At 37.4% G+C, this 12,266-nt stretch overlaps 1 protein-coding gene across 3 annotated transcripts in view; it reads right to left on the reverse strand.

Moving 5' to 3' along the window:
* Positions 1–5,375: 5,375 nt before the first annotated feature.
* The window catches only part of VPS50 (VPS50 subunit of EARP/GARPII complex), a 133,372-nt gene continuing 126,481 nt past the window's right edge, over positions 5,376–12,266 (reverse strand). For all 3 annotated transcript variants that reach the window (XM_058725087.1, XM_058725086.1, XM_058725085.1), the window contains 3 exons: positions 11,318–11,439; positions 9,366–9,555; positions 5,376–6,098 (listed from right to left, as the gene is read on the reverse strand). In XM_058725087.1, the coding sequence (XP_058581070.1) occupies positions 5,979–6,098; positions 9,366–9,555; positions 11,318–11,439 (432 nt within the window). In that variant the 3' untranslated portion in view covers positions 5,376–5,978. The remainder of the gene's footprint in view (positions 6,099–9,365; positions 9,556–11,317; positions 11,440–12,266) is intronic.

Consider the following 12,266-nt stretch of genomic DNA (forward strand, 5'->3'; position numbering starts at 1 on the left):
TCTCAAACTGCCTGTCATTCATTATTGAATAAGATCTGCTGCTTAATTCATTTGTGTCTCCTGCTTGGCTGCACAGGATATCTGCCACGTCTTCTCAGTCTTTTCTGTGCCCCTCTCCCTGCCCCTTGTGTGTGCCAACCACACTGCCTTTTCTGATGCTCAAGCACACTCTTCCCTCAGCCTCCTCACCTCATGCCAGTCCTTCTTCACTTGAACATGTCTTCCTCAGTGTAGTTTTTCCCACTTCTGAACTCTCCTTTAGAGTACCCCCCAGAATGAAATGTGTTTGTCTTACATCTGTTTATCCTACTAGATTTAAACTCCTGAGGACAGGAACTATTTGTCCAATCCACTAGAGACCAGCCAGCTCCTGACACAAGACAGTACCCTGGAGCTAGCTCCAGTTGCCTGAACGATGAGCCAGCTAGGGAAAGGGCTGCCCCAGAACTCATCTTCCCAAAGGAGAAGGCTTCTGCTTCCCAGCCAGAGGAACTACACTGCTCACAGGCCGCAGGTCACTAGGTGGTCAGTTGTTCTCACATTTGTTGCTAACAACCCCCCCCCCCCCAAATACACACACACACACACACAGAGTCTCTGCATTCTCCCAGCCCTCTCTCACCTCTCATAGTGATAATGTTGGGAATGGGTGAAGGGGGTGTGGGGGGGGGGGGGAAGGGGAAACAACGCCTTTTCTTTCGCTCTTTCTCTTTTTTTTACTTTTTGCTGTCCCAGGCTTGTCAGTTTCCCCAAGAAAGCCTTAATCTATCCTGTGTGATATGGAAACTGTCCTGAGCTCAATTTCAAGGAAGATAGCAATCCTAAAGGGATAAAATTTCTATGACCAATGCTTATTAATATTCATGGACCAAGTAAGATTTTTCCGCCTCCTAAAGAAAGCTTTGGGTTTATTCTATATGCTGATGACTCCCACATTTACATCTACAGCCCTGACTTCTCCAGATTCACGTGCACAGCTGCCTCTTCTACACCTCCAATGTTGTATCTCAAACACAGCTGTCCAAGTATTCCCTTGATCTTCACAAACCCAGTTCTGTCAAAGACTTCTACTTTCTCAGGTGAAAGTTTTAGAATCATCTTTAATCCCTCTTTTCTCAAACATCACATCAACCAATCAACAAATCCTAATGTCTCTACCTTTGAAACACATCCAGAATCTGCTCACTGCTCACCATATCCTGCAGACAGAGCCTCCATAATTCTGTTCTTGGTTTGCTGTATTAGATTCTTACTCTGTCTCAGTGCTTCGGTCTTTGTCCCCCTACGGCCTTTTCTCAAATACACAGGTAGAGGGATTTTGCTAAAACCTAAGTCAGAAATGAGGTGCCCACTCTGTTCACAATCTTCCAAATGCTTCCCATCTGAAAGTAAAATCCAAAGGCTCACAGGCCTTCACTCTGTGTGACTCATCCTGCTACACCCTTTCCATTCCTAATCTCCCCCACTTACTGTGCCTGCTATGCTGGCCTCCTTACACTTCTCAGAGCTGAAGCCTTCACCCTGAGCCTTCACTTTGCATTTACTACTCCCTCAGCCTGCAACCCTCCACCTCAGATAACAGCATAACTGGCCTCCTCATTTCCTTCCAAGAGAGATCTTCTGCAGTCTTCCTTGTTAAAATTCTATTTCCACCATGATCACCACCATTCCCTATCACTTCTTCCCCAGAGCACCTACTCTGGTAAAGGACAGGTTTCATGGAAAGTAAAGCATCTTGGTTGAGTTCTTAAAGGTGGAATTGTGATAGGAAGCAGGGACAACAGAAGTAAAATAAGGTAGACAGCAGGCAGTCAGCAAAGCTGTCTTCTAATAGCTACCCAAAGGTGCAATTACATTTCAGTGTAGGCTCCAGAAGTGACTTCTGTTGAAATGGGAACCCTGACTAAAATATCCCTTCCATCTAAGGCAAAGATTGCTATGCTATTTGTGGTAGTTGGACCAAAAGGCCCACAATATGGAAATGTCTTTTCTTTAAAACATAACTCCTTTTGGGGCGCCTGGGTGGCGCAGTCGGTTAAGCGTCCGACTTCAGCCAGGTCACGATCTCGCGTTCCGTGGGTTCGAGCCCCGCGTCAGGCTCTGGGCTGATGGCTCGGAGCCTGGAGCCTGTTTCCGATTCTGTGTCTCCCTCTCTCTGCCCCTCCCCCGTTCATGCTCTGTCTCTCTCTATCCCATAAATTAAAAAAAAAAAAAAACAAAACAAAACAAAACATAACTCCTTTTGGTTACTGATAGGCAGAATCAAGAAACAAGGGATGGTGAAGAAACAGAATAAAATATAGGTCGTAGATTAAAACAAAAACAAAAACACCTCTTTTCTGGACTGAAAGGCTTGGCTCAGTGTGAAAAAGTCCTCAAAGAGCAAATCTGGAAATTTCAGTCTTGAGATCAAGAAGTGATCACTAAAGAAACTTATAAATATGGCTCTTCATCAAAACCAAAAAGCAAAACAAAAAAATATTACAAATAAATCATATCAATAAAGTATCAAAATTCCAGAAAGAGACTAGTTATCCTTCTTCCCTGAATTCCTGCCCCTTCCTCCAACATCCCTAGCAAATAGAGAATCTAACTGTGGGTTTGTTTTCAAACTGAAAAAATGATGCAGATATACTTAGCAAGATTCACAAAAGGATACAACAATCAAGAAAAGTGTATTAGAGTTAATGAACTATGTTTCTCCATTGAGTTTGAACAAGAATTCTCAGGTATAGGGGCACCTGGGTGGCTCAGTCAGTTAAGCATCCATCTTCAGCTCAGTTCTGATCTCACCATTCATGGGTTCAAGCCCCGCATCAGGCTCTGTGCTGACAGCTCAGAGCCTGGAGCCCGCTTTGGATTCTGTGTCTCCCTCTCTCTCTGACCCTCCCCCACTTGCACTCTGTGTGTCCCTCTCTCAAAAATAAATAAACATTAAAAAAAAAAAACTAAAAAACCCCAAGAATTCTCATGTATAAAATGTGACATAGTTTTGTCCTGGGGAATGTTGTGTAGCTTAAACTTTTTGATGGCCTTTAAAAATTTGTGGATGATATGAATTGAGCAAATATTTTCTGTAATACTAAAAAAGAAAATCTGCAAAAAGCTGCACTAGTCTTAATATTTACAAAGATCACACCAGAATGTTAATAATTTTGTCATTACTCATTCTGAAGAGTTAAATATCATTTGTGTTAACCACTATGTATGTATTAAAATTGCCTCAAAGAATAAATATAGAAACGTAAATATTTTCCCCTGGACTTGTTCATTTTGCTCTGAGTACAATTTGTGTTTCATCTTTGGATCAAATTTTTCATTACAAAAGATAACTATACTTTCAAAGTGAATTGAATTACAAGCCTTTTTTATGACTACATTTTAGTGAGTAGATAAAGAAAAAAGCTATTCAATCTAACTTAAAGTTTCACTTTAGCACTCAGCTAAACAGGAATTTTCAAAGGAAATTCTGCTTAAAGATATGATAAAATACCATATGGTCCTGGCTTCAAGCAAAATTCGATTTCATTTTGTAAGTTGAGCAAATGGGCTTACTAGTCAAAGTGAACTTATAAGATCTCTGTAGATTTTACAAACTGAATCAAACTCAGTCATTTGAATTGCTATGCATCTCTCTAGCATTTTTGAATGCAAGACAATGTATTTGTAGAAATAATCATTCTTTCCCAGGGGATGCAATTTTCTCCTGCTCCCATATCAACTTAAAATCTTGAATTTCATAAGACACTTTCATACCAAATGCCACCGTTAAGGAAAACTTAGATACAAAAAGAAAATTTTTGTTACAGTAAAACTTTTGGAACACAATTAATTCCATTTATATTCTCAAGCTTTTCAATTCTATTTATCTTAATGTTAGTTTCACAAAATGTTACATGGTTATAACTCATTATCACTGCATAATGTATTTGAGAAATGTCTGGTTAACTCTCTTGTTTTTAGGTAATTTCACAGCTCAAGTATCTGGTTACTGTTTTGATGTTAATGAACACTCATTAAGCTACCTTGAAATGCACAAAAAAAAGTTTTTAAAATTTTTATCAAAGCGCAGTATACGTAAGTTAAAAGATCTGTCCAATTGCATGGTTAATTCTCTAACAAGTAATTCTTTTGTATCAATTCCTATCACCCTGGAAAACACTCTAACAGGTAGGTAACTGCTGTTCATGCTACCTAGGGCAAACTAAAGTAGAAATTAAAGAAAGCCAACTAGAAAGCCCATGTAAAAAAGAATAATAAGTGGCTCCCAATCAACAGAGAAATAAATGAGATTGATTAGCTCTTTATGTGCCCAACTGAATATGTCATTTAAACACAAGGACCAAGCTTATTTCATATTCATTTTCTTCCAGCGGCTCTGTATGGATAATGGCTCCTGGCAAAATCTGCCTTCCAAGTACACAGTCCAATGCCATGAGTAGACCATAATAGCACCAAGCTCATACCTTTTTACAAGAGGAAAGTTTTACTGTCAATATTGACAGTAAATGAACTGCAAAGGGAGAGGATGAAAACAAAAACCTCATCGTACAGACACATATACTAGCATCCAGAGATGTATTCTCAAAGCATTTTGTATTCTAATGTGCTGGTTATGAAAATCTGCAGGGACTGGCAGACACCGAGTGGCCATCACCTCCTTATTCACCTCCATGCCTGCCCACACGCCACCCTCTGCCCTCCATTTCAGCATCTCAGTTCCCAGAAGGCTCACAGGACACAAAGCCCATTTCTCATGAAATGATGCTTTAGGATTCTATGAGCTGTTGATGTTGTAGGTCACGCCCAGTAATCCTGGACCAACACCACACAAACCTAAGAGGCTTCTACTCCCTAGTCATAAAGAATATGAAAAAAATTCCTGATCAGTCAGGTGGAAGGAGTGCATGGGAAACTGATTTTTGTGTCATATATGTTGACAGAAGGTCTCGGGTTTCAAAAGCAAAGTACATAGTTATTAACTGAGTTCCAAAGTTTATCACTAGCTAGCTCACATTATTTTACATCTGTAATACAAAGCAGACATCTAAGAAAGATGAACATATGACCATAAACTTATTCTTGACTAACAGTCCTTTCCCTAAGTCAGCTAAGTCAGGTTTTGCCATCCTAAGACAAAAGTTGAAATCAAAGAGAGCCACTTATGTGGAAAATGTCCCACATTAAAAAAAATCCCACAATCACCATTCTGTATGCTACTCAGGCACTGAATAGGTACACCCAATAAGTTACTTTTCACCATTGGTTTCAGATATAAGATCATTACAATTAGAACATACTAAAAAATTCCATTATTGCTTCCTAAACTATACCTGCCATGGAAAAATATCAAAATTTAGTCTCACATAGGCTGATAGTGTTAGAGTATAATATTTATTCAATTTCATCATTTATGATCACTGTTTTAACCAAATTAACCCCAAGATAAACTCTGACATTCAAAAACACAGAGAGCATACTGATTTTTCAACTATTTTGCTTACATGTACTTTTCAATTCTCATGCAGTGCTCATAATTAGGAGATACTGTACAGAAAACCTCTCATTTATGCTTTCAAGAACCAAGTAGAGAGGGCAAAAAAAAATACCAACATAAATTCATTCTCCAAAAAGTGCCCGTGGATGTACTGCCACTGTTCCTTCTAATTGCATATCTACAGTACATTCTTCGGTAAAATATGTTACTGCAGTCACATAACAATACTTATGACAAGGCAAGGATATCATTTCAGGAAAAGAATACAACAGATGAGACTAAAAGTTGAAGAGAAGGACCAGAGCATATAAAAGTCATTTGAGAATACCACACAGACTTCAGTGTTTTCCACTTTCCAGTTGGAAGGAACATGCACAGAGATTTCTTAGCAGACAATTGTCAGGAGTGCATGAAAAATTGGCTTTCATGTCATCTATGTTGAGAGAAGATCAATGTCATTGAGGAAAAAAAAATGTGTTCATTATCTTTTGGGTCTGTCTATATCATCTATAGCAGCTAGAAGTTTTTGTCTTGCTTTCTTATTGATATGGGATCCCAGGCAAACATTTACCAGATTGGTCAGCTGCTTCGTTGAGTACTCCTGCTTGGAAAAAAAAAAATCCAAATTTAGTACGCTGAAAGACGTGTTTGATCAACACAAGGAAAGAACAGACACTCAGTTTTCAGTGGGTAGTAACTGAGCACTACAAATCAGTGAAAAGCAGTGAAAATTATAGTTTAAGATATGGAAGACAAATTGTTTACTGAGCTATAATAACAAGAAGGATACTGTAGCATCCATTTGAAACAGAAAGCACTGGAATCTTTTTAATTATGGCAAAGTAATCTGATATGGCCACTTTTAAACTACACACCTTATGCTTATTTCTGTGATACTTTATTAAGTTACTAAAATACATTGACCTCCCAAATTTTTTTTTTTTTTTTTTTTTTTTTTTTTTTTTTTTATTTTTGGGACAGAGAGAGACAGAGCATGAACGGGGGAGGGGCAGAGAGAGAGGGAGACACAGAATCGGAAACAGGCTTCCAGGCTCCGAGCCATCAGCCCAGAGCCTGACGCGGGGCTCGAACTCACGGACCGCGAGATCGTGACCTGGCTGAAGTCGGACGCCTAACCGACTGCGCCACCCAGGCGCCCCCCTCCCAAATTTTTTAAATGTTACTAAGTAAAGTATTTTCTGGAACTCCACATTTTGCAAACATTTTAGGTGAAAGAAATAAATCTCTAATCACAGAACAACTTTTCTGAGATACGATAAATAAGTAAGGTAACAAGGATCAGGAAGGTACTAGATTTTAATCTTTCATACTGTCATTGTAGCTAATAAGTAAAATGAAGACTACAAGTATTTTATGCTGTACAAATCTATTTGGTTCCTGAATTTCAGATAATGAGTTGCTAAGATGAGAATGAATAGGGACTCATCAGAAAGGTTTGCATATTGATCTGGTTATAGAGGATCAACAGCAAGAGTTCAGGTAAGGAAAGAGAGTTCTATACCAAATCTAATAAGAAAAGTTATCTGTCAGGATAGCCTGGGTCGCTTAGTGGGTTAAGCGTCCAACTCTTGATCTCATTTCAGCTCAACTTTGAGCTCGAGCCCAAAGTTGGGCTCTGCACTGACAGCAGGAAGCCTGCTTGAGATTCTCTCTCTCCCTCTCTCTCTCTGCCCCTCCCACTTGTGTTCAAGTTCTCCTCTCTCTCTCTCTTTCTTTCTCAAAGAAATAAATATTAAAAGAAAATGAAAGAAAAGTCATCTATCTGGGGCGCCTGAGTGGCTCAGTTAGTTAAGCGTCCAACTGAGCCCTGTGTCAGGCTCCAAGCTGACAGCACAGAGCCTATGGGATTCTCTCTCTCTCTCTCTCTCTCTCTCTCTCTCTGCACTTCCCCTGGTCTCCCTCTCCCTCAAAATAAATAAAAACTTAAAAAAAAAAAAAAAAAAAGTCATCTGTCTTCACTGGAGGTAGCCACTAAAGATAGTATAATTTAAAAATATGATAAAGAGTTCATTTAAAAATTCAGCAGGGGCACCCGGGTGGCTCAGTCAGTTAAGTGTCCAACTTCGGCTCAGGTCATGATCTCACAGTTCGTGAGTTCGAGCCCTGCGTCGAGCTCTCTACTGTCAGCATGGAGCCCCCTTCAGATCCTCTGTCCCCTTCTCTCTCTGCCCCTCCTATGCTGTCTCTCAAAAATAAACACAAAAAAATACAAACTACCACCAAAATTTTTAAAACTATTAAATTATTAATCTATTAATTATTTTTAATTATTATAATCTATTAATCTATTAATTAATTTTAAATTAATCTATTAATTAATTTTAAAAAATAAAAATTCAGCAAACTATTCAGTTTGTGTATCTGCTCTGAGAGCACCTGTTGTTAGCATCTGGTAAATTCTCTCTGTCAGTTAACGCTTAACAAGTATTCACTGCCATCAGCACTGGGCTAGACCTTGTGGGGAGTTCCCTGGAAGGCAGGACAGTCAGCTCCTGAGAAAATTTCAGTGAATTGCATATATCAGTTAAAGTTCTCACAAAATACTAGACTAAAAATTTTGGCTCACTATATCAAAAGAGGAAACTAAAAAACTAAAAACAAGAGGAAACTACAGTTCAGAAAGGTATTATTCTTGTATCTTATAATGCATATCTAAGAGCTGTGCTTTCTCTCCTCAGTTACTTGTATTCTTTCCCTAAATGCCTTCCTCAGTAGCAACATCAAAGTATTTGTAGCTTACTTTACTAAATGAATTCCAATAACATCCAACACTTCATCTGCACCTGCTTTAGCATTCTGGTTTTCAAATGTCAGATGTCAGTGGGACTAAAAGGGGCGACATTTTTCACAATTCTGGTGTATTGGTCAAAATCATTGAAAATAATATATACATTTCTACTTTGCTCCTACAGACCTGAAACTGACCTATAGTGGGCACATTTGCACAAAACTCAGGCTAGTATTCATTTAGTTTTTCTAGAGTATTGAAACCAGACAGGATGAGGCTGATAAAATATAAATAATTCCTTATTTCCTTACCCAGTCAAATGAAGTTAAAATTTACTTAGCTTTTACCCATGATGTTACAGCATAAGTAAATGTGAGCACCAGAGTTACTGAAGGAATAAAATTTGGTGATAATTTTAATACTTCCCATATTTTCATTAAATCTGTCTTCACATACTGTCTACCTAGACAAATGACAGAACAATCACATAGAAAAGCTCCCCATATTGAGCATGCTCTGGTGATACAGGGTGAGTTGAACTGTGCCCAAAATTCAGCATCCGATATAACACATAATAAACAATATTGTTCTCTACTTATCTCTATATCCACACGAAAGAAAAATGATCACATCTATACTCAAGGTAAAGTCTAATGTAGGATGAAGTTAAATTTAGTCTTTTAAATATTAACATAAATATTTAAATTAATCATCACTAATACATGTCAGTGTGGTCAGGATGATACCAGTTCATTGTTGGGGGCTAGAAGGCTTAAGTTATATAATAGACTTTAGTTTGTAAATCACTTCAATGTTGCTGTCTTCGATTTGTCTTGATGTTAACCAACTTCAGCCTTTTCCCACAACACAGTTGAAGGATAAACATAGCTAAAGTTCAGGCTCTGGCTACCTTTCCAGATAATTACTATTACAGTTCAGAAAGATCTCAAAAGGATTTGATTACTCAAAGGGCACTGCATAGATACTGTATGAATATGGCAAAGAACTGGCTGTTTCTTTATATTTCATTCTCATGACTTTGAATTATATAATATACCAGACAAGAACAGCACAAAGAAAAAGGAATAAAAACTTAATTAACTATTTTCCAGCTCTCACCCTGTGCTCTTTGATCCAGCGTTCCATGTCATTCTCGGTTAGATAGTAGGCTTTAATATAGGTTTCCACAAATTCTTTATCAGGAATGGGTCTGATATCTGTTAGTTTTTCAAGTTTCATTAAAAACTGTTGAAAATCCAATTGCATCAAGGCACGACCCTCATTACTGCACTTCTTGACGTTGGCATATCTAAGATACACAATAATAAAAAAATAGAGGATGGAAAAAGAAACCTGTAGGTATTTCAACTTTTCTTAACCTGTATGTGGACAGATTCTCTAGGAATGAGAGGGTTATAAGAAAAAGAACACATGAGCCTTGTGTCAGAAGGACTGGGTTGTGTCCGGACCCTGTCACTCAGCAGTCATTTTACCTACGGGGCCTCAGTTTCTTCATATGCAAACCAAAAAGATCAAATAACTTACAAAGTTCTTTGCTGCTCTACAGACTACAGTTCCCCACAGTCAATTAACATAATCATCTGTAAGAAAGTTAAATTGGTATTCCAATACATTTGACTGCCAAGAATTATTTATAAAAAACGAAGCTATGAATACTCCAAAGTAATCTTAGTTTCATAAAACTGTTCAATATTGTAACTACTGGGTGCAAAGGAAACAAATGTAATAATTCCCCGATGAACAGTCAGCGAACCAGAGAAACGTGTGAGCATCTGAGCAAAGAAGGTATATACATATTTTTCATAATAAAACACTTTATAGACTTATTCTGACACCCGACACCACTGAAAAACTGTGTTCTAAGGTGGAGTAGTAATAAGAATAAATGTATTAACCCTACGAGTACAACATTTTATTACTCATAAGTCAGTGTCTCATTCCTTCAATAATATTCCAACCCTAGGAACGCAGTACTTCCCCTAAGGAAATCTGCAAGGAAACTAAAGTGCATATTATTTGAAGTGACCAGGCTTTTTTTTTTTTTTTAATAAAAAGTGCTTCGTACAGAAATAAAACCTTCACTTTTCTACTTTATTAAATAAATTTATTAAAAATACTTTTCAGTCATGACTGTTGACAGGGCCATTCTGTGACATACAGCACTGTTGATTTTTCAATACAGAGTGCCAAAACGTCAGCTTGTCACTGTCACCTTCCCACTCTCTAAGACGTTCTTCTTTATAACAAAGAAGAACTGAAAAGAAATCAGATAAATGATAATGTGGAAATTTACCTGATGTGCAACTCCAAACCATATGAATGGTCTATAGCAGATTGCTTTCCAGAGAGAGTCTGTGTTCTAGATGCAAACATGGTCTCTGAGCGAGTGGGAAAATTAGTACTGAAAGATCTTTAAACTCAACATATGAAAGATGTATATAGTTTACAATGTTATAATGATATCATTAACAGATATAGTGGTTATGAGGACTGATTTTGTCATCAGAAAATCAGTAGTTCATAAACCTTGGTGTTTGAAAACTGTGTGAACCTGGATAAGTTATTTAACCTCTCTAGGCCTCGATTTTCTGAAGCTAGATTTTCTCCTTGATAAAACAGAGAAATGCTTCTGTCAAAGAGATTATGTTAGGATTTAGTGATATAATCCTGTCAAGTGCTTGATCTAATAAATGACACACAGTGCTCAATAAATGTTATCTATAATCATCATCATCATCATAATTATATTATTAAGGAATAATGACTATTAGGAGTTTAACTTTCTGATAACCATTAGATGCTACTTTCCATGCTCCTCTACTAGCTGGTTCTAGGTCACCACAGAGAAAAAAAAGCACAGACAGAAGAGCCACAGTGGGGTTTAAAGTTTCTTCAATTATGTTCTAAAGTCAAACCTGAATTATTATAGGATTATATTTACAATTATTTATGACATTCTCTACCTATTCTCTCCAGTGGTGATAATACGCAATGTTATTGCATTATGATTCATCATTGAAGACTCAGATAATGCTTTCATGAAAACTTACCCTTCCACAATAGTTCTATTGGCCAGCCGTATACAGTGTTCCCAAAGTATATTAGACACAGGTAGGGGTATCCGAACTCTCTTAGAAACCTCGTTTAACCTCCTGTTAAACTGCTCAAATTCCTAAGAAGACAAAAATCATGGCCATATATGAATATAATTATAATGCCACATTGCTTTCCCATCTTACTGGCAAAGAAGAATGTTTAGAAAGACTCAGAGTCAAACTAAGTAAAACAAAAAGCAAGAATGCAAAAGATAACTTGGACTTAGTATGAAGGGTTTTTTTTTTAAAGTATATCAAACTGCATAAACTATGTTGTGATACAGAGTACACTACATTTCATCTCAACAGATTAAACAATGCAACCAATGTTCAAATGCTTCTTCATCTCAAATTTTTCTATGACTGTTGGTATGGACTAAAAGAATTTAATCACCTAAAATGTTTTTAAAGTTATCTTCAAGAAACTCAGTTTAATTTTTTTTTTTTTAATGTTTACTCATTTATTTTTGAGAGAGAGAGAGTGTGTGAATGGGGGAAGGACAGAGAGATACACACAAAAACCAAAGCAGGCTCCAGGTTCTGAGCTGTCAGCACAAAGTCCAATGCGGGGCTCAAACTCACAAACTGTGAGATCATGACCTGAGCCAAAGCTGGACGCTTAACCAAATGAGCCACCCAGGCGCCCCAGAAACCCAGTTTAAAAAACTGTCTTAAAAGTTTTCAACTCAGAGTGAACTGTGAACCATTTGTAATTTGAGGCAATACTCCTTAGAGAGCAATCGGATAAAGTATTCTCTTTCCTAAACATTTTTTAAACGTAAATAATTATATTCTGAATGATTTGAAGTCATGTGATAGCTGCAAATTTTTAGTACAAAGGAAAAAATAAAATAAAACCATTCTGGTTTCCTGCAGAAAAACTGAATATTTTTATTACTTATTA

Source organism: Neofelis nebulosa, chromosome 4, assembly GCF_028018385.1.
Source record: "Neofelis nebulosa isolate mNeoNeb1 chromosome 4, mNeoNeb1.pri, whole genome shotgun sequence".
NCBI classification, from domain to species: domain Eukaryota; kingdom Metazoa; phylum Chordata; class Mammalia; order Carnivora; family Felidae; genus Neofelis; species Neofelis nebulosa.